This window comes from Fundulus heteroclitus, chromosome 15, assembly GCF_011125445.2.
Source record: "Fundulus heteroclitus isolate FHET01 chromosome 15, MU-UCD_Fhet_4.1, whole genome shotgun sequence".
NCBI classification, from domain to species: domain Eukaryota; kingdom Metazoa; phylum Chordata; class Actinopteri; order Cyprinodontiformes; family Fundulidae; genus Fundulus; species Fundulus heteroclitus.
This window is the reverse complement of record NC_046375.1, coordinates 6,287,202-6,311,535: the sequence shown is the minus strand read 5'-3', so window position 1 is coordinate 6,311,535 and position 24,334 is coordinate 6,287,202. Positions and strand designations below refer to the sequence as shown.

Here is a 24,334-nt window from a genome sequence, read left to right as displayed (position 1 = left end):
AATCAGTATTTTTAATAACCTTTTTGGCTTAGCAAAATCTCTCCTACAGCCTGAACAACCCCCCCCCCTCCCCCCACCCAAAAAAAAAAATACTCCACCACAGTTGAGAAAAATCATAGAGGAAACCCTGAATTGGATTCACCGATGCTCACCTTCCTGTCGAAGTATGCCTCTCTTGTTTCCTGAAGAATGGGCAGAAATGTCAAGCTGAATATTTATCATTAAACTATTTTAGGTATTTGATATAAATCTAAAACCATATTGTCATGTATTTCCCTCCCACTATATTACAATCAGTATGTTTGTATTGTAAAAATTATTCTTTGAATCAATGTGACAAACACTTTATTTAAAAACTGATGTTTATCGTGTGATGTTACTTGTAGCTGGCCGTCTTTAGAAGCACGAGAACAGCCCAGGTCTATTAATTGCCAGCACTCCACTGAGCTGTAAATTAATTCCTCTGTTCAAGCAGTCGGATTCTTGCTAGTGGCAAACAGGTGGACACAGAGTCTACTTTCTGACCTTGCATTTTGCCCTTGGCAAGCCCTCGTTGTCATCCTTTTGAAGATGGAACACCTCAGAATAAAGGATGGAGGAGGTAGCCATTATGTTTTCCTGTCATCCATTTTCTCTATTGATCAGAGGAATCACATAGGCAAGCCGGCTCAATAAAGGCTCCAGCGGTGAGAGGAATGTCTGCAGGAGGGTGCAGGGGTTAGCATCTCCATGGGACTTGCACCAAGCCATCAGTAAAGCGCTGGCTTATTGATTCTTGCTTGCCATTATTGGCCTTCACCATTATCTGTGTTTGGCTGCGCCTCTGCACTCAGGCTCTGTCCTGAGAGAGGGGAGTAATGTTGCAGAAGGAAAAGGACACCACCTGTTTGACTCCTGCCCTAATACGACTCCTTACTTGTTTGGGAAGCTGGATGAAGAGTTATTCCTGGGTACAAATACATCAACTCACTGATGTATTTGTTGGTTGCGTTGGATGATTTCTACAATGCTACAATTTGCATCCTTGCATATTTCATTTGTTTTAGCTTTTTTTGGGATATTCAATAATATAAATTATTCAGCTCATTAAGTTATTTTTAGTAATAAAAAACTACTTCTCAAACAATAATTTAATTTATTAAAGAAAAAAAATCAAAAACAACCTGGCCACATGTAAAAATATAATTACCTCCCCTTACCTACTATGATTAATGGCAGACCCGTAGAATCAACAAATCACTTAAATAAAAATTCTCTGACAACATTAAGTAGGTTTACAAAAGTTGAAAATCAAAGGTCACTTTTGCAGTTATTTTCTACTAATACAAATATTTTTACACACATAAATTCCTATCTATGGATGCACAAACGTAACATTCGCAGACAAGCACAAAATATATAAATGACTGGAATTTGTGCCCATATTTTTCAACCCTTAATAAAAAAACGTACCTGTGTCTAATATTAACATTTGTATGAGGACCTGAAACATTTAAATGAAACATAAAGATAAATGTAATGGGGGCACATACACATTTTAAATACACATATGTGTGTGAAAAAAAGGTTTCCTGACCGGAGTTAAGTTTGGAAAATTATGTCCACAATCTGTGTTTTCCTTTGTACCAGCAGTGGCAGTATTTACTGTTCGGCTCAAACAATCTGGTCAACCCTGAATGTCAACCTATAACCCTGTGTGTGTTTACTGCTGCAGGAATATTATAAAAAATAGTTTTCTGAAAAGTTTTTTTCAGGTTGTCAGTCACTGTCAGCTCCCCCACTGTGGGGGAACTGATGAGACAAATAAAATTACATGCATTTCCCTTTTTTGTTTTGAATGCCGTTGAAAGCTGTTATTTTGGACCTTATCATCGCCCACACGCTGACGCTTTGATTGACCTCATTATTTTTCATCTTGCTGAAATAATTTAGCTTTAGGTACAGTATTGGACAAGATAATTGGATCAGCTTGATTAACATCTGTGCAGAAAAGAGTGCACATGACACCAGCGACTGTAGTGTGTTCTGTCAAGGACGGCTTTACTTGAATCAGTTCCTGTTACTTCTGCTTGAAAGGCTGGCTCATGTTTGCTGCTTCTTTGCTCTCAGACCCGAGTGGTTTAATTTAAGACTTTTTTTCTTCTCTTTCTCACCACACACCTTTGAAATCTGCTGTATGTTTTATAATCATTTAAAAGCTGACACCAAAAGCAGTCCCTATTAATGATTTATGTTCTCTGTTTACTGCATGAACATTATCTTACTGGAGCAAAAACGGCACAGGCTGAATTTTGACATTCAAAATAACTGTGTCCTGTTATTTGTGTTGGCTGGCAGTTTTCAGACCCTTTTACACACTTCTGCTGATTTTGCACACAATTTTCTAGAATTATATTGTATAACAGTTTTAAGAGTACCGTATTTTTCAGACCATAAGGTGCACCGGATTATAAACCACATTAAATATTCTTCCCAAGTGTGTAATATTACTCCGCCGCTTCACGTACACAGCTCTCTCCTGAGAGAGAGAGCTATCCGTCTCTGTCGGGAGGAGTAGTTGGACTACACTGCGCTGTTTCTAACATAAGGCCAAAATAAACTTGAAAAAATATAACACTATTTAAAAAGGGGGACCGGAGGGTATGTTTCAACTTTAGAGGTCTCACTCTCTTAAGCCTCCCTGGTAAGGTCATTTCCGGGGTTCCTGGAAAGGAGGGTCCGTCGGGTAGTAAAATCTCGGATTCAGGAAAGAGCATTGTGGTTTTCGTCCTGGCCGTGGAACACTGGATCAGCTCTATACCCACAGCAGGATCCTGGAGGGTGCATTGGAGTTTGCCCAACCAGTCTACATGTGTTTTGTGGATCTGGAGAAGGCATTTGACCGTGTCCCTTGGGGGGTCCTGTGGGGGGTATTCCGGGTATAGGGAGTACCGGGCCCTCTAATTAGGTCTGTTAGGTCTCTGTATGACCGGTGTCAGAGTCTGGTCCGCATTGCCGGCAGTAAGTGGGACTCGTTTCCGGTGAAAGTTGGACTCCGCCAAGGTTGCCCTTTGTCCATAAAAGTTATGAACAGAATGTCTAGACGCAGCCAAGGTGCTAAGGGGGTCTGTTTTGGTGACCTTAGGATCGCGTCTCTGCTATTCACGGATAACCTGGTTCTATTGGCTTCATTAGGGCGTGAGCTACAGCTCTCACTGGAGCGGTTTGCAGCAGAGTGTGAAGCGGCCGGGATGAAAATCAGTTCCTCCAAATCCGAGACTATGGTCTTCAGCTGGAAAAGGGTAGAGTGTCTTCTCCGGGTTGGGGAGGATGTACTGTTCCTTGTGGAGAGGTTTAAGTATCTTGGGGTCTTGTTCACAAATGAGGGGAAGATGAAGCGGGAGATTGACAGGAAGATTGGTGCTGCATCTGTTGTGAAGCGGGCGCTGTACCGATCCATTATGGTGAAGACAGAGCTTTGCCTTTTGGCTCAGCTCTGTCTGATCTACGTTCCTACTCATCTATGGTCATGAGCTTTTGGTCATGACCGAAAGAACGAGATCCCGGATACAAGCGGCCTAAATGAGTTTTCTCCGTAGTGTGTCTGGGCTCTCCCTTAGAGATAGGGTGAGGAGCTCAGTCAACCGGGGAGCACTCAGAGTAGTTGGCTCGGGCATCTGGTTAGGATGCCTCCCCGACGCCTCCCTGGTGAGGTGTTCCGGGCACGTCCCACCGGGGGAAGACCCAGGACACGCTGGAGGGACTATGTTTCTCGGCTGGCCAGGGAACGCCTTGGGATTCCCTCGAAGGAGCTGGCCCAAGTGGCCGGGGAAAGGGAAGTCTGAGCCTCCCTACTGAAGCTGCTACCTCCGCGACCCGACCCCGGATAAGCGGAAGATGATGGATGGATGAATGTTATATTGAATTGACTTACTTGGTTTATTGTTGCTAGCACATATTCTCTGCACAGGCTGCCTTACGTCAATGCACTTCTAGTTTAGACATTACAGTCAGGCAGTCTTGTAGACTGCTCAGGTGTCCTGTTACAGGGCCGATCAGGACACAGTGTACCGTAATGCTCCAAATATCCATTGAGCAATTTTTTTTGAAGGAATCTTTGACTTGGTCTGATTATCTGATTTAAAATCTGCAGATTATAGTTACTACACCTGACGCACATAACCCTCCACTTTCCACATCTGTGAGACCAAAGGGCCAAACTGGATAATTGGTCAATTTGACCTAGGTTGTACACAGATAACCATTGAAGACACTGCTTGTTGTGAAAAACCATAGGTACTTTGTTGATTTAAGAGAAACTAACTGAAGTACCGGAATCCTGCTATCAGCAGGCCATCAAGTTTGAGTAGCAATAAAATAACGTACTTCTCAGTGAGGAGTTCAGATAAATGGGGCATAATCACATGATGTACAGCAATACTCTTATTTATGTGCTTGATCCCTTTTCAAATAGAATATATATTTGGAAGAAAAAACACTAATTCAGTGCTGTGTAGAAATCAGGCTCATCAGCTTGTTAAAATAATCCTAGTTGTTTTATATGATAATGGCAACATTATTAATTTTGAATAATAGATAAAGAGAATAATTGAGTTATAGAGCCGTTGGGCCCTAGACCGATACCAAAACCCTCAAATCACAAAAACAGAAACCAACTGATTTAGAAATGGTAGAATTCAGAAATAACATCTGAATTTATATAGTAAAATAGGTCCAGAAAATGGATTAGTCTTTTGTGGCTACCAGAAATGCCCAGGTTATATTGCCTCTGGCGATAAAATCTACTTTCTTCCTTTTGACAATGTGTAATGAGTTCAGTGTAAAAGGTCATATTTTATGGGGGAGGGGGCCTCAAGCAAACCATCACTTTAATCTCAAGTTTCAAAAATTACTCATGAGTAACATTTTGGGCATTCTGCTTGAGCTTTTATCTACATTTAGCTCATTGTTATGACATCAGTCTTCAATTTCATTTGCATGTTTAACATCAGGGTGTAGTTTTGGAGATTTATGAAAGAAATTACGTTATTTTTATTGCCATAATCATACATTGGTGATTATTAGCCAATCATTCTTCTTTTTACATGACATAATGGCCTGATAATGATATTGGTGCTGCAGACTTGTATTTATGCGATACATTTTCTAAAAAGTTAATGAAATGTTTGAAGCGAACAAACAAAGAATAGTCATAAATCTAAACTTCTGTTTCAGACATTTCAATAACCTTGTGAAACTGGCAGCGATCTGCAGACGTGACGATGTAGGGATGAGTTATTTGTGAGTTTGTTTCAAAAGGGAGAAACAAGTCGCTTAGGACGTAGGCAGCCCTACCCAATGCTGCAGTGACTCATAGAAGAGCAGAATCACACTTCAGGATCTCGGATTGTGTAACTAGATAGACCACTCTCATAAATCTCTAACTATGACCTGTTAGTTTTACATTTCCAACACAAATCTGTCATCCCATGCCAGAGAGAGATGCCAACTGTTACTCACAGGCACAGGTGGAAGATGGGAGAATAAAACAGCAGCCAGTTGATGTTTTCAAGGTCTGGTTCAGACTTTAATTTTCTGAGCGAAGAAAACTTACATTAATCATCTTTGGTACTGATTTTTGTTATTTATTGACTCTGAGAAAGGTGCTCACTTATTGATTCAAGTGCTTTAGACTTAGAGGAAAGCAAACAAGAAATCCGTAAACTGAAGGCTTTTTTCCTTATCCTTCTTTTCATGGAAGCCATCATCTTAGTAAATAAGTGCATGTTATCTGCATTAAAACAACTCTTCCTTGGAGGAATAATTGTTTTTATACATTTGAAAAAAGTTTGTTTTCATATCACACAATGTTGTTTTTAAATGGAAAGGAGATGGAGAGACGCTATGTGTTCGCAATTACTCTTTTTTTTGTGCCTGGAGTGGGCAAATAGCCTACATGTTTTTACAAGAAACATCTAATGGGAGGCAGCACATTGTTGATTGGTCTCAGTGTTGGTTCTGGTCCCCAGTGTCTGCTGCCGTTAATCTAGAAATATGTATAACTCCCAGCTCTGGCATTGAATTTTCTTACCCTGCTTGCTTTCTCAGTAAATTCCTAATTCTCCTCATGCTCACACCGAAGCAGCCTTTCTTTTTGGTTTTGCTACTTATCGTGATTCATGTTTTTATTTATTTAGTTCCTTTATGCTCTCGGGATAGTTTTTTCCCCCCAACATTTTTTAGACAAGTCTCTCCAAAAATGGGACCATAATTATATAAGTGAGGGATGTCCTCAACTGTCATTCGAGATCAGGTACAGTATTATGCTAGTTAACCCCTAAAAAGATCTAGTTCTCTGTTCAGTTCACACATTTAGAAATCAATATACTGTAGTTCTTAATACAGTAGTTTCCACCTATACACCATGAACTAAGGCTATAGTTTGAAAATTAATTTGAGTTCATTTTATAGTTTATTTATGAAATAAAGTCTTTAGAAAATATTAGATTTTAAATATAAAATAATTCATATTTCTAGCGTATTTTCCTTCTGGAAATAGGTTTATTTCTGAAATGAAATTACACCTGTGTCTCCCAAAACCTCATAAGCCAAGGATATCATGTTTGAGAATAATTTTTCTATTTATATTTTATGAAAAGCCATATTCTTCTTTATTTTCCCTGGTAATTTCACTGATGATTCATTGCAAAAGAAGAATTGCAAGTGAATTCACTGCAATAATTTTGCAGTGAATTACAAGTGAAACACCTCTCCAAGTCTTGAAAAGTCTGATAGATTTAGGTCTAAAAGTAACTTCAGTAAACCAAAAGGTGTGTTTCTGATTGAAAATGGGTTGGGTATCTTTCAGTAGATAATAACACCATTTAAAAGAAGCATACAATATTTTTAAGTTATGTTACAATAATTTTTTTTTAAAAGTGCATGTTAAAAATTATTCATACCTTTGTAGTTAACAATGGTTACATTTTCATTTATTATATAAGACCCACTCTTCTTTTAAATGCTGGTGAGCTATTAGCATATTTCCATTAGTGTTTTTATCTTTGATGCTGAGCTCCAAGTTTATGAGGTTAGGAGGCTTACTTACCATCACCCTAATCTTTTGCTCCCTCTGTAGATTCTCAGGTCAGGATTCTGGCGGCACTCCAAAATATTTACATTAATTCTAGTCGGAGGAAATATTTTGGCAAAATAAAAAGATTGCTTCACATCTGAATCTGCCAGGGGTATGGAAAATTTTAACTGTATTTCAGCACCTAAGCATCGTGAACTAAATCCTAAATCCTGAAATGAACTAGTTCTTGTGCATTCTTTGTTTTTTGTAATGATACATTGTCTTGAAAAATATATAAATGACAACATTGGGCCATTCATAAAAAGCTAATTTATATCTGTGTAACTCTTTCCTGTTCTCCTTAAGTCAAATTCTCAGTAAAGCTTTTCTCATCCACGTATTTTCATGTTTCAGGCATCAGAAAGTGAAATGCTTTTATTTTTTATTGTCATCAGCTTTAAAGCCACATAAGGCTGCTGTTGCACTATAATAACACAGTGTTAAAGCACGGCTGCTGTCATAATCTTTCCTTATGTAATTTAAAAGATAAAATCTCTGTCGGTATTTTGTCTATAATTAACTCTGACCTTAACCTCTGTAATAATCAAAATGTGAAGATAATGACTATGCGAGTGTCTGTTGTATCTACTAACCCACAGCAGGTCTCACTCCCTGACAGAGCTCTATCTCTCATCACTCTAATGTTAAAGACTATGGGCCTACACAAAGTTTAAAGACAAGGCGAAAATTTACACAAAGAAAAATATTAGCCCAGCAGCCAGAACCGCACCATGCACAAATTGCACATGCTCTGTTAATAAAAATTGTCTAACTTTTTTTTAACCGTCAGCTGCTGATATGGTGATTTAAATATGCCTTAATGCAGGTTGTGAGATCATACCTGGGGTCAGATCAAAACAGTTGTTTTAATTAACCAACTAAATCAGGATTTGTTTTATTACACCACAATATTGAGGGAATCTTGAATCTGATGGAAATTTCTGGATGTGAACTCACCCTCGCCTTTATCAGTCATTTTGGTAAACTTGTGAAAGAAGCAGTGAACTGAAGTAAGCTTGAGAAAGCCTAGCCATTAAAGTCTGATTTCAAACAGCCTAATGGTAATGTCAGAGCAGAGTTTCCTGAGGGAATGTGGAATCAATATAGAGCTGATGAAAGTATGTCTTAGTAGATTTCTATTTACTATATCAATCTAAATTCATTGTTACTCTGTCAGAAATGGTAAATCACGTTTCTCTCAGACACTGCCTCTGTGTTTTTCAAATCAATCATTGTGAAACCACACTATAAATGCCTAAATTAAATATACATTTCCCAGACACACACACATTCAGCCCTTAGAATCACAACAGAAACTGATGAATCAAGATGTCGCTGTGATTTAGAAAAAAAAAACAAAAAAAACGAGGTTCTGTCCCCAGTGACGTTTTCTTAACAAGATTTTTCTTTGCTGTGTTTTCCTTTTGAGCCTACGTTGACAACACAAGGCTTGAATCACCCACACTTGCATCTTGTCCTTTCCTGATGACACAGCTGACAGATGGTAATAAATGTGTGGGACATGATACCAGCTGTTGCTCCAGGAGAAAGTAGTGTTGTTACTGCCGTCACCTTGTGCGAAAAACAAGCAAGTTATTGTTTTTAAATTGAAAAGATTTGTCTGTAAAAAGTTTTAGACATGGCTTGCAGATTGATAAGCAACATTGTCTGGACAGTCTAAAATAAAAGTCCATGATTTTTTTGTAAAATGTTATGGTGGACCTTTTAGCAAATATTTAGTCATTTATCAGTGAGTATACAAAATGATACAAGAAAAATCACTAATGAATACACACAAAGTAGAAATTGATTTAACATTTCATGTGGATTAGAAACTGTTGTTGAGCTTGGGTTCTTCGATATTTTTCCCTGATTCTTTGAATTTCTCTTTGTATTTCTAAGTGATTGAGTGCATTGTTAAATTGTCTGTTTTTCCAGGAAATAATCAAAACTCCTTAAGGAGTACTCAAGGGCCAAAATACTACAATAAAAGAAAACTAAAATCACCCAAAGATTTGATTGGGAATATTTTGTATGCCTGCGCCACAAAGCTTGCTATCAGATTTTCTGTTGGAAACAGATGTGTCAATCATTGTAGACCCAAAACTTAAAAAGGGTTTAAAGTTTTCGGTTTTTAAAAGATGGTCTTCAAGTTTGCAAATTTATTTGAATACAACTGAAAAGAAAAATTGGCATTGTGAAAATTGTGGTTATTAAAAGACTAATACTTTGGGTTGTGTTCAACATTTTTAATTGTAAGATTTTAACTTGTTTGTAATAGTTTAGCTTTAATTAAAAATAAAAGGTCACTATCTGCATCAACTGCCTGTGCTGATGGGCCAACTCATTTCTTGAATTGCAGTTCTGAGTTGCACAGTTAGTTTAAGGGATACAAATGACCTCCCTGCCACATTTGGGACACCCCTGGGGTCGAGCAGCTTAAAAATCAAAATGTATTTTTGAAATTTTTGTACATTTCTTATAGGGATAAAAACACTACTCAAATGGGATGGGCAAACTGTCATGGAATCTTGAAAGGGAATTGACTTAAGTCTTGTATTTGCAAAAGTAGAAAAATATTTGAACATTTAGTAGAAATATGTAAAATAAAGGCACATGCCTTGGTTTAGTAATATTGCCTATTGAAAAGATACCTTCACCCCTTAGTTCTCTCCTATTTTATGAACTTTTTAGTGAACATTTATATTCAGTATCACACACACACACACACACACGCACACAAAAAAATATTAAGTTTATATAAACTGCTCACTGGATGGGAAATGCCACGAACTTTTGATCCTCATGGCGCTTACACTTGGAAGCAAAAGAAACCCGACCTCCAGATCTCCACATAACCTTTTGGGCCCATCATATGGGCCTCATGAATTATTTCCATACAACAATTCCGGCAGAATTTTATCATTTACGCATACCAAACTGCTCATTGATGCAAAGATTTGAAGACATTTCATTTTTAGCTTTCTTTCATCAGTTAATGCAGACAATTTTTCTACCCAAATGTTATCTTTGTCATGAAAGAGCAAAAACCAAAAGGGTGAATAAAGAATTGTTTCTCAATTTTCAAATTATTTTTTGTAATAAATGTGCAAGCTGTGGCTGTGGTGTTGAAAAAACATACCGTATGTTTCGGACTATAAGGCGCACCTAAAATTCTTAAATTTTCTCAGAAATTGATGGTGTGCCTTACAATCCGGGGCGCCTTATATATGATTACTGTTGTGCTTATTTATGTGGTACAATGCGCTCAAAAATCTGTTAAAATGTGCAAGTACGACTTTGGTTAGCAACAAAGCCACTCCGCCCAATAGATATTTGGAGCATTACGGTACACTGTGTCACTACCAGATCGGACCCCTGAGCTGTCTACAAGACTGCCTGACTATAATGTCAAAACAAGAAGTGCATTCATGTAAAGGCCCCCACATACTCGGGTGTAGTTCACTCTGCGGAGGTCTTCGAGTACTCAAGGTGTACTCCACGCATACAGGTATGTACAGAGCGCAATTTATATGGCTGCTGAACAGCTCTTGGTGTTCAGCTAGCTAATCACACATTTTACTATCCGTTCCTCCGCTTCGTCCCACTGGCAGAATTGAATTGTAGGAATTTGCCATAAGAAATGCAGGCAACAGTACGCTCAACTATGAAGGGTAAAACGTCCATGGAGAGTTACGGCATAGTCAGCCAAGCTCACAGTATGCGCACAGTACGCCAGAGTATGTGGGAGCCTTTAGGCAACCCAGTGCCTGTAGTATGCGCCAGCAACAATAAACCTAGCAAGTTAATTCAACATGAAAGTTACATTTATTTTGGTCTTATGTTAAAAACAGGGCAGTGCAGTCTAACTGAGAGATGGATAGAGAGCTGTGTACGTGAAGGGGCAGAGTGATATTACACACTTGGGAAGAATATTTGGTGTGCCTTATAATCCGGTGCAATTTATGGTCCGAAAAATATGGTATATCTCTTCACTAAGGCAACAGGAGGTATCTCTGTGCCTACAGTTTATTATAACCAAAACACTGAAGTGTTGGACAACCGATCCACTGAGATCAGTATATTGGGGCAGCTGGCTGGAGGTCACCATTTAAACTGATACTTTGATTTTTTTTTTTTTTTTTTTCAGTTTCTTTTTTTTCTGCATAATGTCTTTAAAGCTCAAGGCTTTACAGTCTCATAATAACATCTAATTCTAGCAAATCATCAACTATTTCCTTCCCCATCTAACTGGAGGGAAACTGCTTTTCGTCTTCCCATTTAAAGTCAATATAATCCTCTTGAGAAAGGAGATGACCTTTAATCGCAGAGTTGGAGCAGAATACTAATGCCTGCCATTCACACTTTTCCAGCACAGAACCTGCAGATACCCATCAGAGAGTATTGATTAGTGATACATAGGTTTAGTAGCTATTTAGTAGCAGCTATTGTTTCACCTAATTTTTCTATTTTATTTGTATGAAGTTTGAATTTCCCGTAATTCTGGGAATATTGAATTATTTGTAAAATCATCTTTTTATATTCCTTAAAAAAGATTAAACATACACGATTGCTTTGCATTAATAATTCAAAAACCATGAGATTGGTATTGTTTCAAGTTGCTGAATACCACTTTTATCCTGCTAAAGTACAATGCTCTTACCCTTTTTGCCTGCTTTTTAATAAGGGTCTATCTTTTTTTTTTTTTCAATATGAAAAGACTCTCTGTGATCGGAAATATGTAGGAATACACAGAAAAATGTTTGAGTCGTATCAAATATTTTATTCTTATAGTAACGTGAAGTAGTTGGCTTTTTGGAAATTAATTCCAGTTAATTTGGAGTTTGAATTTTCCTTCTTATAATTACTGACAGATATTGAATGTCAAAGTTGTCATGGATTAAAGTTAGGATTTTCTTTATGTAAGCATGAAAGTAAAACCTGAGTCATATATTACTGAGTCACTTTGTTAATTCAGCAATAAAGATATTTAGCAGCAACTGTTGGTGCATTGCAGCAGGCAGGCTGATTTTAGTGTACATTTAGGACCAGTTAACACCCCAAACTAAATATGCTGTCATGTTTTTCCTCATATGTTACATGTAATTTTCTGCTCAAGCCGTGTTACTCATAACCAGCAACAAAAGCTCCTCAGCCTTTGTGTTGCTTTGTGTGGCAACAATCTGTAGCTCCACCAAAAGGGTTTAATTTCACCTTTGTTCCGCCTCAGCAGTCCTGTCTGTTTGAGATACAGTGATGGCTCAGAACAGTGGGATTATTTGTGCAGGACAACAGCGGGACTTTCCAGTGACGTGTCTCATCATTGTCACAAAGAAAGTTAGCTTCCTCTGAGCTACGTACGCAGGGTGTTTTATTGTGACATGACAACCTGATGAAGACTTACTGCATGGTTCTGGACACTGTTCTTAGGAGTGATTTAATGGCATGTGTTGGCATAATTATGTTTTGCCTTGATTGTTTTGGTGTTTTTATTGTAATTCTTTTCCTGATTACTTTCCTTTTATGGGATACCCATTACTGCCTGATTTTTTTTGTACAGCTGTATAAACAAATATTTGTGAGGGGTTGTTAATTTGGCTTTATCTTATACAAAGAAAATACATTATGTGTGGATGGATGGCATAATCTGGCATAACTTCAACCACTAGATGGTGGCAGTGTGCTTCCTATATGATACACTCAACAAAAATATAAACGCAACACTTTTGGTTTTGCTCCCATTTTTTTATGACATGAACGCAAAGATCTAAAACTTTTTCCACATACACAATATCACCATTATTGTTCAAAAACCAGTCTAAATCTGTGATAGTGAGCACTTCTCCTTTGCTGACATAATACATCCCACCTCACAGATGTGCCATATCAAGATGCTGATTAGACACCATGATTAGTGCACAGGTGTGCCTTAGACTGTATCTGGTATGTTTAGAATATGCATCATCAGGTAGTAGTGTGGTGTGTAATTTTGCATGTTTTTAAGTTCTTTAATGTTTATCAAATAACTCTCGGTCTGTTAGGTATTGTCCGGTGAATATCAGCTCAATCAGCTGATATTAGGACAATAGTTGAAAGAGTGATTCACCACTGGCCTCCTTCTACCAGCAAACTCTGCACACATATGGAATAAATGAGTGACAACCTCTCTGAAGATCCCCAAGGGAAGCTAGCGCTATTAACGTCTTCTTTTTCTTCTTCTCAGATTCTTCCAACCTAAAACAACCAAAATGCCTCCTAGAAGTACCTTACACAAACAAACACTTTATAAAAACATAACACTCTCAGACTGATGTTTCTTGACACTTGTGAAGATATGACAGGATAGTTTAACACTGCAGAAACTTGGGTTTCAACGTGCCTCTGGAACTCTCTGTTAGGGAGCCCTGTCGGAATAAGATACTTACCATACAGAAATGTTTCTGCTTCTTTGCTGGTTGTGCAGGAGGTTCCACTTCTTCAGTTTCTGGGTCCGACTCTGACTCAAAGATGTTCTGTTGTACCGTTCTGCATCTGATAGCAGCTATTTTTACATGTATAAAGTGCGAGAGTAAACATTGAGCGACCAGCCCAACTTTTGCCCCCGATCTCCCCCTTATGAGAGGCAGTGATTATCGCCGTGTCTTTTAAGATAATCTTATGAGAATATCCTGCTGTGTGTGGTGTGTTAAGAGTGATCGGGTCCGCACGGTAGAACATTGGGATTGCTCCAAACACAAATTGTGGATATTCAACATGTTGGATTGTCTTGCCCCGATATCCTAGCATGTGCGGCGTCCCCCGAAGACAAATGAGTAGGCAGCCTGTTGAATGAGACGTGTAGCCAATCAGAAAGCGAGATGAGGGATTTCCTCAGAGAAAAAAGATCCAACTCGCTTCCATATTATAGTGCAGCAAGCATAGAGCCCCTGGTCGCGTTGTCTCTGCTTCTCAATTAAAATTAGTCCACAAACTATCGCCATTATTCTTCCTGGTCATCCATGTTAATTTACTCTGAACTCACTTTTGATCTTGAGAGGATTCACAAGATTTCCCGATACCTGAATGATTTTAAGTTAAATCTGTCCGTGTGTTGAGCTTGCCGTTTGACCGGACACCACTTACTGTAGGAGCAAACCTGTTTTATCTAGGATTTCTTTATTGTTACGTGTGGTGTCTCTCAGGCTTTGAAAATCGTCCGACTATTTTAAAATCCTGCCGTGTGAACCAAACTTTATTTGCATAAAATTGACAGACCCCTAAAAACAGCTCATACTGAAATGAGCTCAAAATAGGTGAAACTGGGAGGTGAAATCTCTTCATCTGAGAATGATTTTGCAAAAAATGGAATGAACATGTTGTTTATAGCCCATAAACCTATCCTAAATATTTAGAAGAAAGCACAATAGGTCACCTTTAACTTTTCATACGTTTTCATGTAAGTATAAATAGATTGTCCCGTTTAGGGGGTAAAGGGAAAAATAGCAATAAATTCATGTGTTGATTTAAAGTAATGTGATTTTTATTTTGTGTTTCAGGGACAGCCTGTTGGCCAGTGTGATTTCAACATTCGGCTGTTGTGCATAGAAAAGGAAATCATTTCTCCACGTATGGAAAAAATGAAGATCGGACAGATCGACAAAACCAAGGAGCCCTTCAGTGTCCGAAATAAGCCCTTCTTCGACATTAATGCATCCCGCAAGGTAACATGGTCCAACGTGCTGTTTCTGCCTCCCAAATCATTACCCTCCCCTTAACTTGGCCAGATGTGACCCGGTTAAAATCCCTCCTTGCTTTTGGTCCTACAGAAATGAACAACCCCAGGCAACCCAAACACTTTGTGTACTTGCCTCGCATGCAATCTGTCACTAGTATCCTAGTTATTTCCATGAGAATTTATTTCCCAGGGAAATGGCTCTTCAAGGGCAAATTGGTCCCAAGAGAAGGACCAGTGCGAGAGATAAAACACATTTTTTGCACCTTTATCCTGTGGAGAGGACAATCTCAAGAGAGGAAAGGGGGCACTCAAATGAGTGTCTGATGCCTTGGCTATTTCCCGCTGGGACTTATCCGGTGCAATCTCAAATGATTGGAAGCCAGGATTACAACACATTGCCTAGATCTGTCTTGACTGTGTGGACATGAAGGCATATATCCACTGCTTTTTAGCATTTATCATAGCTTTACCAGAAATCTTCCCTTTTCATAGGCGGTATGTTGTTGTTTTTTTTTTGTCGTCAGAAAATAAATAAATGATCTGTAGCTGAGGTTATAATACAGTAAGCTGAAAGCAGCAAAGCTTTTATCGCCTCAGTGGCTTTTAAGCCTTCCTCAAAGGTTTGTACTCTCGCCCTTCTCTCAAGGCTGCAGGAGTTCAGAGCACAATTAATTTTGTGTTTGACTCGAACAAAGATCAGTTGGAAATCTCGGCGCTGTGTCCTCACAGATGATCAAACTACAAAGACGGTGTGATATTTAGGATATTTTTTTTTTCTCCAAGCCTCCCAGATATCTTTAGAAGTTTTTGTTCGGTTGTGCAATTGTTAGATGGAGTGTTGTTACCTCAGGTCTAACCCTGTGCTGCCCACATTTCTAAGAATCTTTATGAAGGATCGCCCCTGCAGGTTTTTGGGTTCGTTTTAATGAAGATATTCTAGAAATGAAGTCACTGGTACGCTGTCTGGTTTCTGAGTGCCCCATTGTGTCCCTCGGAGGCCATCTGCTCGCTGTACAGTCCTGTCTCTGTTGTATGGGGCATTAACTAAGGGTAACTGGAATCTGGCTCATTAATTCATCTCAGCACAAACCTCCACTTCATGGCATATCGACCACAGATTCCTTCTAGGGATATTTCAGTCAAGCACTAGAGTTGTATGATGGCTTTTGTCTGTTTCTAAGCTGCTGTTTTTCATCTCATTCACTTACACATTTAGACTGCCATTTCCCCACCAATTGGGGGTATTTTTTTGGCTTCACTTCCGCCACTTATTCCACAACGAGCTCTTGTTTTAATCGAACTTGCACACCAAGACAATGCGATAGTGTTTTATGGATTTTCCCTCTTGCATGGATTGAATTGACTGGAAAGTGGAAGATAACTACATTTAGCGACACTATTATCTGAGCCTTTCTGCTCTGCTGTTAATTTTGTGTGTGGTGTTGTGTAACGTGCACAAAGTCTAAGAGTTTTGTGGTTAATTTCATCAGTGCGTTAATGGTTATGAAATAAACCACGGATATCTGGTGGAAAAGTGTAGAGAAACTTGTGGAAAAATGCACAGGATCTTTAAACACTTTTTTATGGTACCATTTAATTCTAAAATTAAGGTAGAAATGAAATGGCCTCTTAAAGAAATTAAATTACTGCAAAGGTGGTTTAGAGTTTACTGTTGGTGTGCAAGATACTGTCCTGGCTAACGCATGTGGAATTGTTTTTTTGTTTTATTCTGGGAGAGTGTAGGGAAAGTACTTTTGTTAAAATGTAAAATATTCAGGGTCAAGTAGAAAATGGACAATATATGTATTGAAAACAAATGTTGTCCACAGCAGTTTTGTTTGAGCTATAGATTCCTTACACAGCCTAATAGGTTTTAAGGGTCTTTTCATTTGACGATAACATTCTATCTGCGTCTACTGTACTGCATATGCAGTGCTCTAATCTGTAGCTGGTCAGGAAGGGATTACTGCATCAATGCAGTAATAATTGCACATTTTTTAATTAAATTATTAAAGAGAACTTATAAAATGTATTTATTAATCCATTATTAAATACTGCAGTTTGAAAAGGTGTTTTCAAATCCTATTTGAACACACCTTTTCAAATAAGATTTATGAAGGTAATTCCTTTTTCCGTTTCCATTTTAATTTTTGCCTTGCATTTTCAAATCCTTTTGCAATTGCAATTTCTTTTTTACTTTACCCTCTCCATTTAGCATTTGCACGATGGTTGTATTTCTTTTTCACTGACTCTCCTGCTCCTCCATAGTTCCGTCTGTGTGTGGTGACATTTATAGCACTGACTCTTCCCCCCAGAAATGGATAAATTTTTTATGATATTCTAATCAATTCTGCTTCCAATGTATATGTTTGTTATCAAAGTACCCTAATTTAAAGATGACTTTTACCAAATGTTAATTGGTAAAGTAGTTCTTAGTGTAATGTAGCATAATGCTGTAATTCTAACCTTGTCCTCTGATGTTTGAAAAAAAATATTCTTAATAGAGGTCCATTGCTAGTGGGGGATGTTAAATTAGCTGAAGACTCCATATATATTCCCTTTGAATTTAAAAGTATTGTCAATTTTATCTGCGGATGGGCTTACGTGGCTGCAACCAATGTTCCCTAACAGAATTGAGTATTGTTTGATTCAGGATGTAACAAGTGATGATTTTCACAAAGGGCTTCCATCCAAATATGTAAATAGTTTTGTTTTGTTGCTGGTTTTAATGAGAGGAACTCAAAACTAGAATATAAAGGAAATGTAATTTCACCTATCCCTTTTCTCAGCACTTTGAATTTTCTTATTACTGAAAAGTGATTTATAAATAAATTTGCTTTGCCTTTTCTATAAAGCAGGAAATATCTTCCTGCATTGTAGTAACTAAATGTGTATAACCTTGACTCTGAAAGCAAAGAAAATTAGATTGTGAGATGTATGTTTTTTTTCCTTTCAGAAGATTTAATTCATTGTGCCTTAAAGTAAAATAAGCTTTAGGCGAACAAATCGGAAAAGGGTAAAAAGGAAAAAAGCTCTCCTTAGTTTGACCCCAGGGTGTCGAGATGGTTAAAAAAAAATCAGTATTTGTATTCAAGAGTAAAATTCTTCCCCAAATCCTCCATTAGATGTGCATTAGAGACCTATCATAATTTTGCAATTATATCCTGGGTGTCACCTTGTCACAGCAGTTTAGATTAAAAGTTAGTGAATGCTTTTAATATTAAACAGCTAATAGGCACGATGCCTGTAAGAACCGACATAGTGAGATAGTTTTAGTTCCAATCAGGTTTAAAATTAGAGTAAAAGTGATAGTGAAGCTCAGGATTTTTTTTAATCCAACAATTATACATAACAATGCATGTGTGATGCATGAGATAAAGTAACATGATTTGGTTATTTCTATCATATTTGATTGGCAGTTGTAGATCTGCGGGGGGAGGGTTGTGGCGCCTGTGCTGCAGAGTTCTCGACTTGTCCCAAAACTCTGTGCCAGCCTGGCTTATCTGAAGATCAAAGTGTGTGTGTTTGTTGTGTTAGATTTCTAGAAAGGCGATGATGGAGCGTTATTTACCCAAGATAGCACATCTTCCTCCACTGTAGATGCAAGGCAGACATGCAACAGTGTGAAGGGGCTATAAGAACCCATCAACTGAAGGCAATCCAGCATATTTTTAAACAATTTTAAGTATTAAAAACTTGGTTTTGTTAAAAAAAGTGAACTCTAAATAGACTAAATCCATCTTTCGTTAGGGGCATCATCATTTCTTAAGTCAAACATCGTTATTTGTGTTGTTGTGACATGTTTGAGTTGATATATGTGAGCTTTATTATCTCCGGACTCTAGAGTCAGTCATCCAGTTCATGTTGAATCAGGGTCAAGTTGGTCAGAGTTGAAGGAAGTACCTCCTCCTTAGCAGCCTGTCACATTGCTGCAAACCATCAGTCAGGTTGTTCCTTGTTGTTCACTGACCTCCAGGCTGATCAGCTTTCAGGGTTTCATATATTAAAGCTAGAACAGCAAGAACTCCATGTTTTTTGTCTCAATAATGTGTGTGCTTTTTTCGGTTACATTCACCTGTTGTTTAAGACCTGAGCTACGCCTTTTTGTTGTGACTTTTCTATACATTTATGAAGAGATATGAGCCTGGAGCTTGCTACAATCTTAGCAAATTTACTACATAGGCAAACTGGTGTCTGACGGCCTGGTTCTTTCCAATTAAAAGGAGAAACTTGAGAATAATGTGACTGTTGGTGTATTTAGCATATCATTCATATCCTGCCTATATTTGAAAACTATCGGCACTAAGTAAATAGAAATGAAGAAAAATCGGCATGCACTTCTGACCTTTGTAGGACTTGCATCCTCCTCTGTTTAGACTTGAGAAGAAACTGCGTCTTTTCTCTGTATGCTGCTCCTGCACCCACTCACTGTGGGAAACATGTTGTCTGTTGTATAAGGGCTTATGCCGCTTGGAAGAGCACATGACATAGACTCGGTGACTAATGTTTGTTTACCTCCGCAGCCTTGAGAATTTTTAGTTTTTCTTCAAAGCCTCCCAGCCATTATGCAACAACTGATGATGCACACTGTATCCATACAATAAAGGTCAAACTCACTGGCGAGAGAGCGGCTCTATCGACTGTAGCGACTCGTTTACTTTTGCTCCGCTTACCTGCTTTGGTTCTGCCTGCCAGGCACAGTTAATTCACCCAAGGAAGGCAGTGTGCATTCTTTGGGTCAGGTCAACAGGTGCCTCGCTTTTAATCTTTTTTGGACTGCTGTCCAACATCTGCGCTTCATCTTTATGCCTTAAGTCTGCTCTACCTGTTATTTATTTATTTTTTTTAGCTTCAGGGATGTCTTGATGTGCTATAAAATACATTGACAGGAAAAAGTATTTCAGACCAAGCAAAACCAACTGAATACAAAAAAAAAAAAGTTTTTTCTCATGAAAGATCTGTGTAAGGTCAACCGGAAGCATCTCACGCAGAATTTAACTCAGATTTGGATCAGGCCACTTCAAAATGTTAATTAAATTTTTTTCTTAGATGTTTAGGGCTGGACTTGCTAATCCTGAGACACTTGCGCTTGGGGTGACAAACTGATGGTTGAGCATTCCCTCTCAGGACTTTCCGACAGAATTAAGGATTCCATCAATTACGGCATGTCGTCCAGTGTCTAAAGCATCTACCATTTTTTATTTTAGCCTTGATGGTCTGTCTTTTTTTTTTCAAAGTAGTGTACGTTTTTATGCCAGATGTAAAAAGACACACATCTTCTAGAAAATGTCTCTTTTGTGCGGTTAGTATTTTCAAAAAAGTCTGTGGGACTAAATTTTTCCATTTTGCTGTTTGTGCCCACTATCTTCCTTTGTTTTGATCTTATCTGGGGCATAATAAAAGGGGTTTGAATTTTCACATTACACTTTTGTAAATGTTGCATATAAACATTATATTTAATGATTGCTTTGATTACATTTTTTCTGGATCGCTTTATTTCATAATTTTAGAGCTTGTAAACTAAGTATAATTTTTGTAGCATTCCAATCTGATTATGCATACTAACAAATGCAGCCCACATGCATATACACATCTATTAAAATAGTTTCCTGCTGAAACATGTCTAACCCAGAAAAACGTATTTTCCAAAGCCTTCCAGTTTTAAACAAGAGTTTTTGTTTCTTCAAACAGTACAAAAATATAAGTAATGTGTCTCTCAGAGCAGATGGATAATGACACATGACATACTGTGAAAGCATCTCCAAAGCTTCCTCCAAATGACTTTGCTTTCATCCACAGAATGCAGAGCTGGAGGCAGCAGTGGAGGGAAAATGTAGAGATAAAGTTAGTTACAGTAACAGCCACTTAAAGCACGTCAGGGATGGAAGAAGGATTTTTGTCAATGTGTCGGTTTGTCCAATTACTTTGGAGTTTGTTAAAACATGCTGTCACTCTGCTGGTTTCAACACATCACTGCTGTGTGGAAAAGTGAAGTCACACTAGAAGTAAGGTGACAACGTAAGAAAGATTCACTGCAGTGTCACAGAAGAGAGAACCAATTCCACTAAAAAATACAAACAGCTGGTTTAAGAGGAATTAACAACATACAGTTTAGCCAGATATCATCCCTGCTAGATTTAGCTTTAAAGCAATAATTTTCTTTTCTATGCTTCTTGGGACTCAAAGTAATTAAGTTTTGGAGTAACCCAACCAGAGTCCCGATTTGAATCAGAAGAAGAATCAGTGAAGAGAGCTAAAGATTAGGGGGATGGTAAAGAGGTAAAGACTTGGAGATCTTTACCACAGATAAGCTATTAAAATACCGGTGGATACACGCAACAAGCTTGTCAGCTAATATAAGGTTTGATTACTTTAATAGCGATAAATATTTTCATTTTGATTATTGAGAAGTGTATAGATAATTTTCAGCATGCCGTATTTTATCAAACCGTTAATAAAAGCAGGTGATTTTTATGAAAATTAATATTTCTTATACATTATTATGCCCATCAGAATCAGTCCATCAGTTTGTTTCCTATCAGAAACAAACTTCTTGATTAGATAAAAATTATATTCATTTTAATTGTGCTTATGGGTATGAATAATTTTCGGCTTAAAAGCTATAGTTGGCAATCCTGTTCAGAAACACTTTTTGTTAAACTAGGTGAAATGGTTCTTCCATCCTGAAAGTAGTAAATACATTATGTATTTAGAAAAAAAGAGGTTAAAAAATCTGATCTCTGTGAAAGCTGCTGGTCTGCAAAAACTCTAACTAGTCTCTGCCGTTTGGTCCGAAGGGCAGATATTGGTTAGAGTTTTGGTCCTGCTCTCACCCCCCTCTGTCCCTCAAGTTTTGGGGTATCACCTCATCTATTGGTTGTCCCACCTGCCAATCATTCTGACACGCACACGTAACGCCAGTGTGCGTGCTCTTTCCTTCCGAATATCTGCTTGCTGGCCATGCATGCTCACTTCTAGTCTTTATGTATATAGACTAGATATAGACTAGAAATAAGACCAGAGAGGATTTGGGAGATTTTTTTTTTTTTCATGCGAAAACTATAGAGATAGCTCAGGATAACCTAAGCCACTCTAACTATAAGCTTTTTCAAAAAGGAAAGTTTTATGCCTAGTCTTAAAAGTAGACAGGGTGTCTGCCCCACAGACCAAATATGGGAGTTGGTTCCACAGGAGAGGAGCCCGATAACTAAAAGCACTGTTTATAGAGCAGTATGCATTCCCCACCTGTTGCTGTGCATTGGTCAGCTTTTTGAAAAAAGGCTCCTGCTCTGTTCCCTTGTGTTCAACAAATACAGAGTGAAAAACCTGGAGAGTAATTGTATGGAAACTTACGGAAGCACCACCCATCACTCTCATTAAGGCAGCAATGTTTCAGAGCTACAGTGGGCTGATAAGCAGCTGATTTCAGCTTTCTACACTGTATTGCTCTGCAAAGACAAAAGAGTAGAAAGCTGTAATATCTTCCAATCGCATTTACCTAAATGCTGACTAAATTTAGCCAGAATTTATTTCATGCATTTGTATTTAAAATCAAAATGCTAATAAACATTATTGATACTATTGTTACAGTTGAAATAAGTGTTTTACTATATCTAAGCAGCAGTAGAAATCAGTGTTGCTTCTCACTTTAAGCTAAAATCAGATTGGCCATGTAATACAGTTTTCTTTTAAATTTCTGCTGGAATGCCTTGATACCAAGAAGCTGGCTTTTACTAAAGGGGTAGATTCTCCTGCAGATGTCTTGTCCATATTCGGTTCCAGGCGACAGTTAAATGTTGTGGTGATCGTTTTTTTCTTTATATCTGACATAATGAAGCTAAAGTAGTTTATTTGTCCTGTTTAGCAAGACTAAAAGTCTATGAATTGCCACCTAGGAGAAAAAAAGCATGCATGTCATCTCTCTTCCTGTATGTAATTATCTAGTTTGCCAACTCGGGGTAAGTTTGTCTATAGTGGCAGATTTATCAAAACCTTTTGACATTTTGAATGCAGAGGTGTGACCTTTTACTCATACGTTCTCTTGCTCTTGATTCTTTTAATCATGTTACGAAAATAAACTGCCTTGTTACGAGCTCACCATATGGTGTGTAGGCTACACTGCTTTTAACGTTATAGTGCGTTAATGCAGATTTCTCAATCAAAAACCCCTGGAACCTGCAATCTTGATTAATTGTGACCAGGCAAAGCGTGATTTCCAAGAGACTGTGGTTTAAACCGGTTTTACAACTAAGAGCTCACACCTGTGGTTATCTACAAGAATCTGTTCACAAGAAAATCCTAGGAGCTGAGTACCTTTGACTGAAAAGTTAGGAAATGAAGGTTTGCTTCCAAACATGACCTGAATAAAGGTTTGACTCACACTGGTATAAGAGCAGACTTTGATAGGATTTGGGCACAGCAGTGTGGGATAGGCACACTGCTGTTACTGCAGTGTTTTTGTTGAAATGCTTGAATTAAATGCTGAAAAGTCTGAAAAGATATTACATTCTGGTGAAAAATGGAAAAAACGTTGCAGGTCTAAAGAATACAGTCTCATTCAGAACACTTTTTATGCCATTCACCCATTTTTCTAAGCTTTCAGTCCTTATTGAATAGGAAAAATGTATGTTTCTTGCCTATTTATAGACTATATAAATACAAATTAAGACAATTAAAATCTGCTAGTTTTTCTCTCTAAGTTTAAATGGAACTCTGTCATGTAACTATTTCTGGTCTATGACGTGCTCTTGTATTTCTGCACTGCTTAATTTGATTTGCAAGGATGTTATGCCTCACCTTTGATGGATTTTCGACAAGTTCTTTGCCTTTAAATCTAGCTCCATCTATTTCCTTTCAGACATCCTGTCAGCCCCCTGAGCTCCAACACAGATCAGATACACTCCTTTCTCTCTGACAGCTTAAATACAGCAGCGCGTTGTTAGCTGCCCCCAGGTTGTTGCCTCCTCACACTCACTGTCTGCTGTTCGAGAGTGACTGAATGTCTGCGAGTGTGTGGGCTGTGTGTTTGTGGTAGTCGGTTTATCTTCCCTCACCTGAGCTCTGGCCAGTGATATTTACTTGACAGTAGCTGGAGTGCAGGAGTGAATTAACCAATATTGTAACTTAAACCACCTCTAGAGAAGTGTGCAAACCTTAAAACAATGCACGTCTACCATTGATGTCACACATATACTGCGAACAGCCTCAGACATTGAGAAATTTGTCTTCAGGACTTTAGATCTGACAGTTGTGCCTAGTGTTGCGTGTTTTGCTGGATGCTAAAACTTAAAACTCCAACCTCAACTATGGCATTTTCTTTAAAATCATCTGTAGTAGCCATTGCCCTGTTACATGTGCCAACGGTTTAGAAGGTTGCAGTTTCAAAATTATTTTGCATTATACTGGTATAAATTCAATATCCCAAGCATGTTGCTGTGCACTGACGGTCGGCTGGCTGAAAGAATGCTCCCACGGTTTTTTCCTCACTTACCAATTTATAAAAAAGG

The 24,334-nt window shown here is 38.1% G+C and overlaps 1 protein-coding gene across 1 annotated transcript in view; it reads left to right on the top strand.

Annotated features, from left to right (window-relative positions):
* rngtt (RNA guanylyltransferase and 5'-phosphatase) overlaps positions 1-24,334 on the top strand; it is a 136,523-nt gene that overhangs the window by 49,156 nt on the left and 63,033 nt on the right. Inside the window, exon 10 of the mRNA XM_036147592.1 lies at positions 14,635-14,814. Coding sequence (XP_036003485.1) covers positions 14,635-14,814 — 180 coding nt within the window. The remainder of the gene's footprint in view (positions 1-14,634; positions 14,815-24,334) is intronic.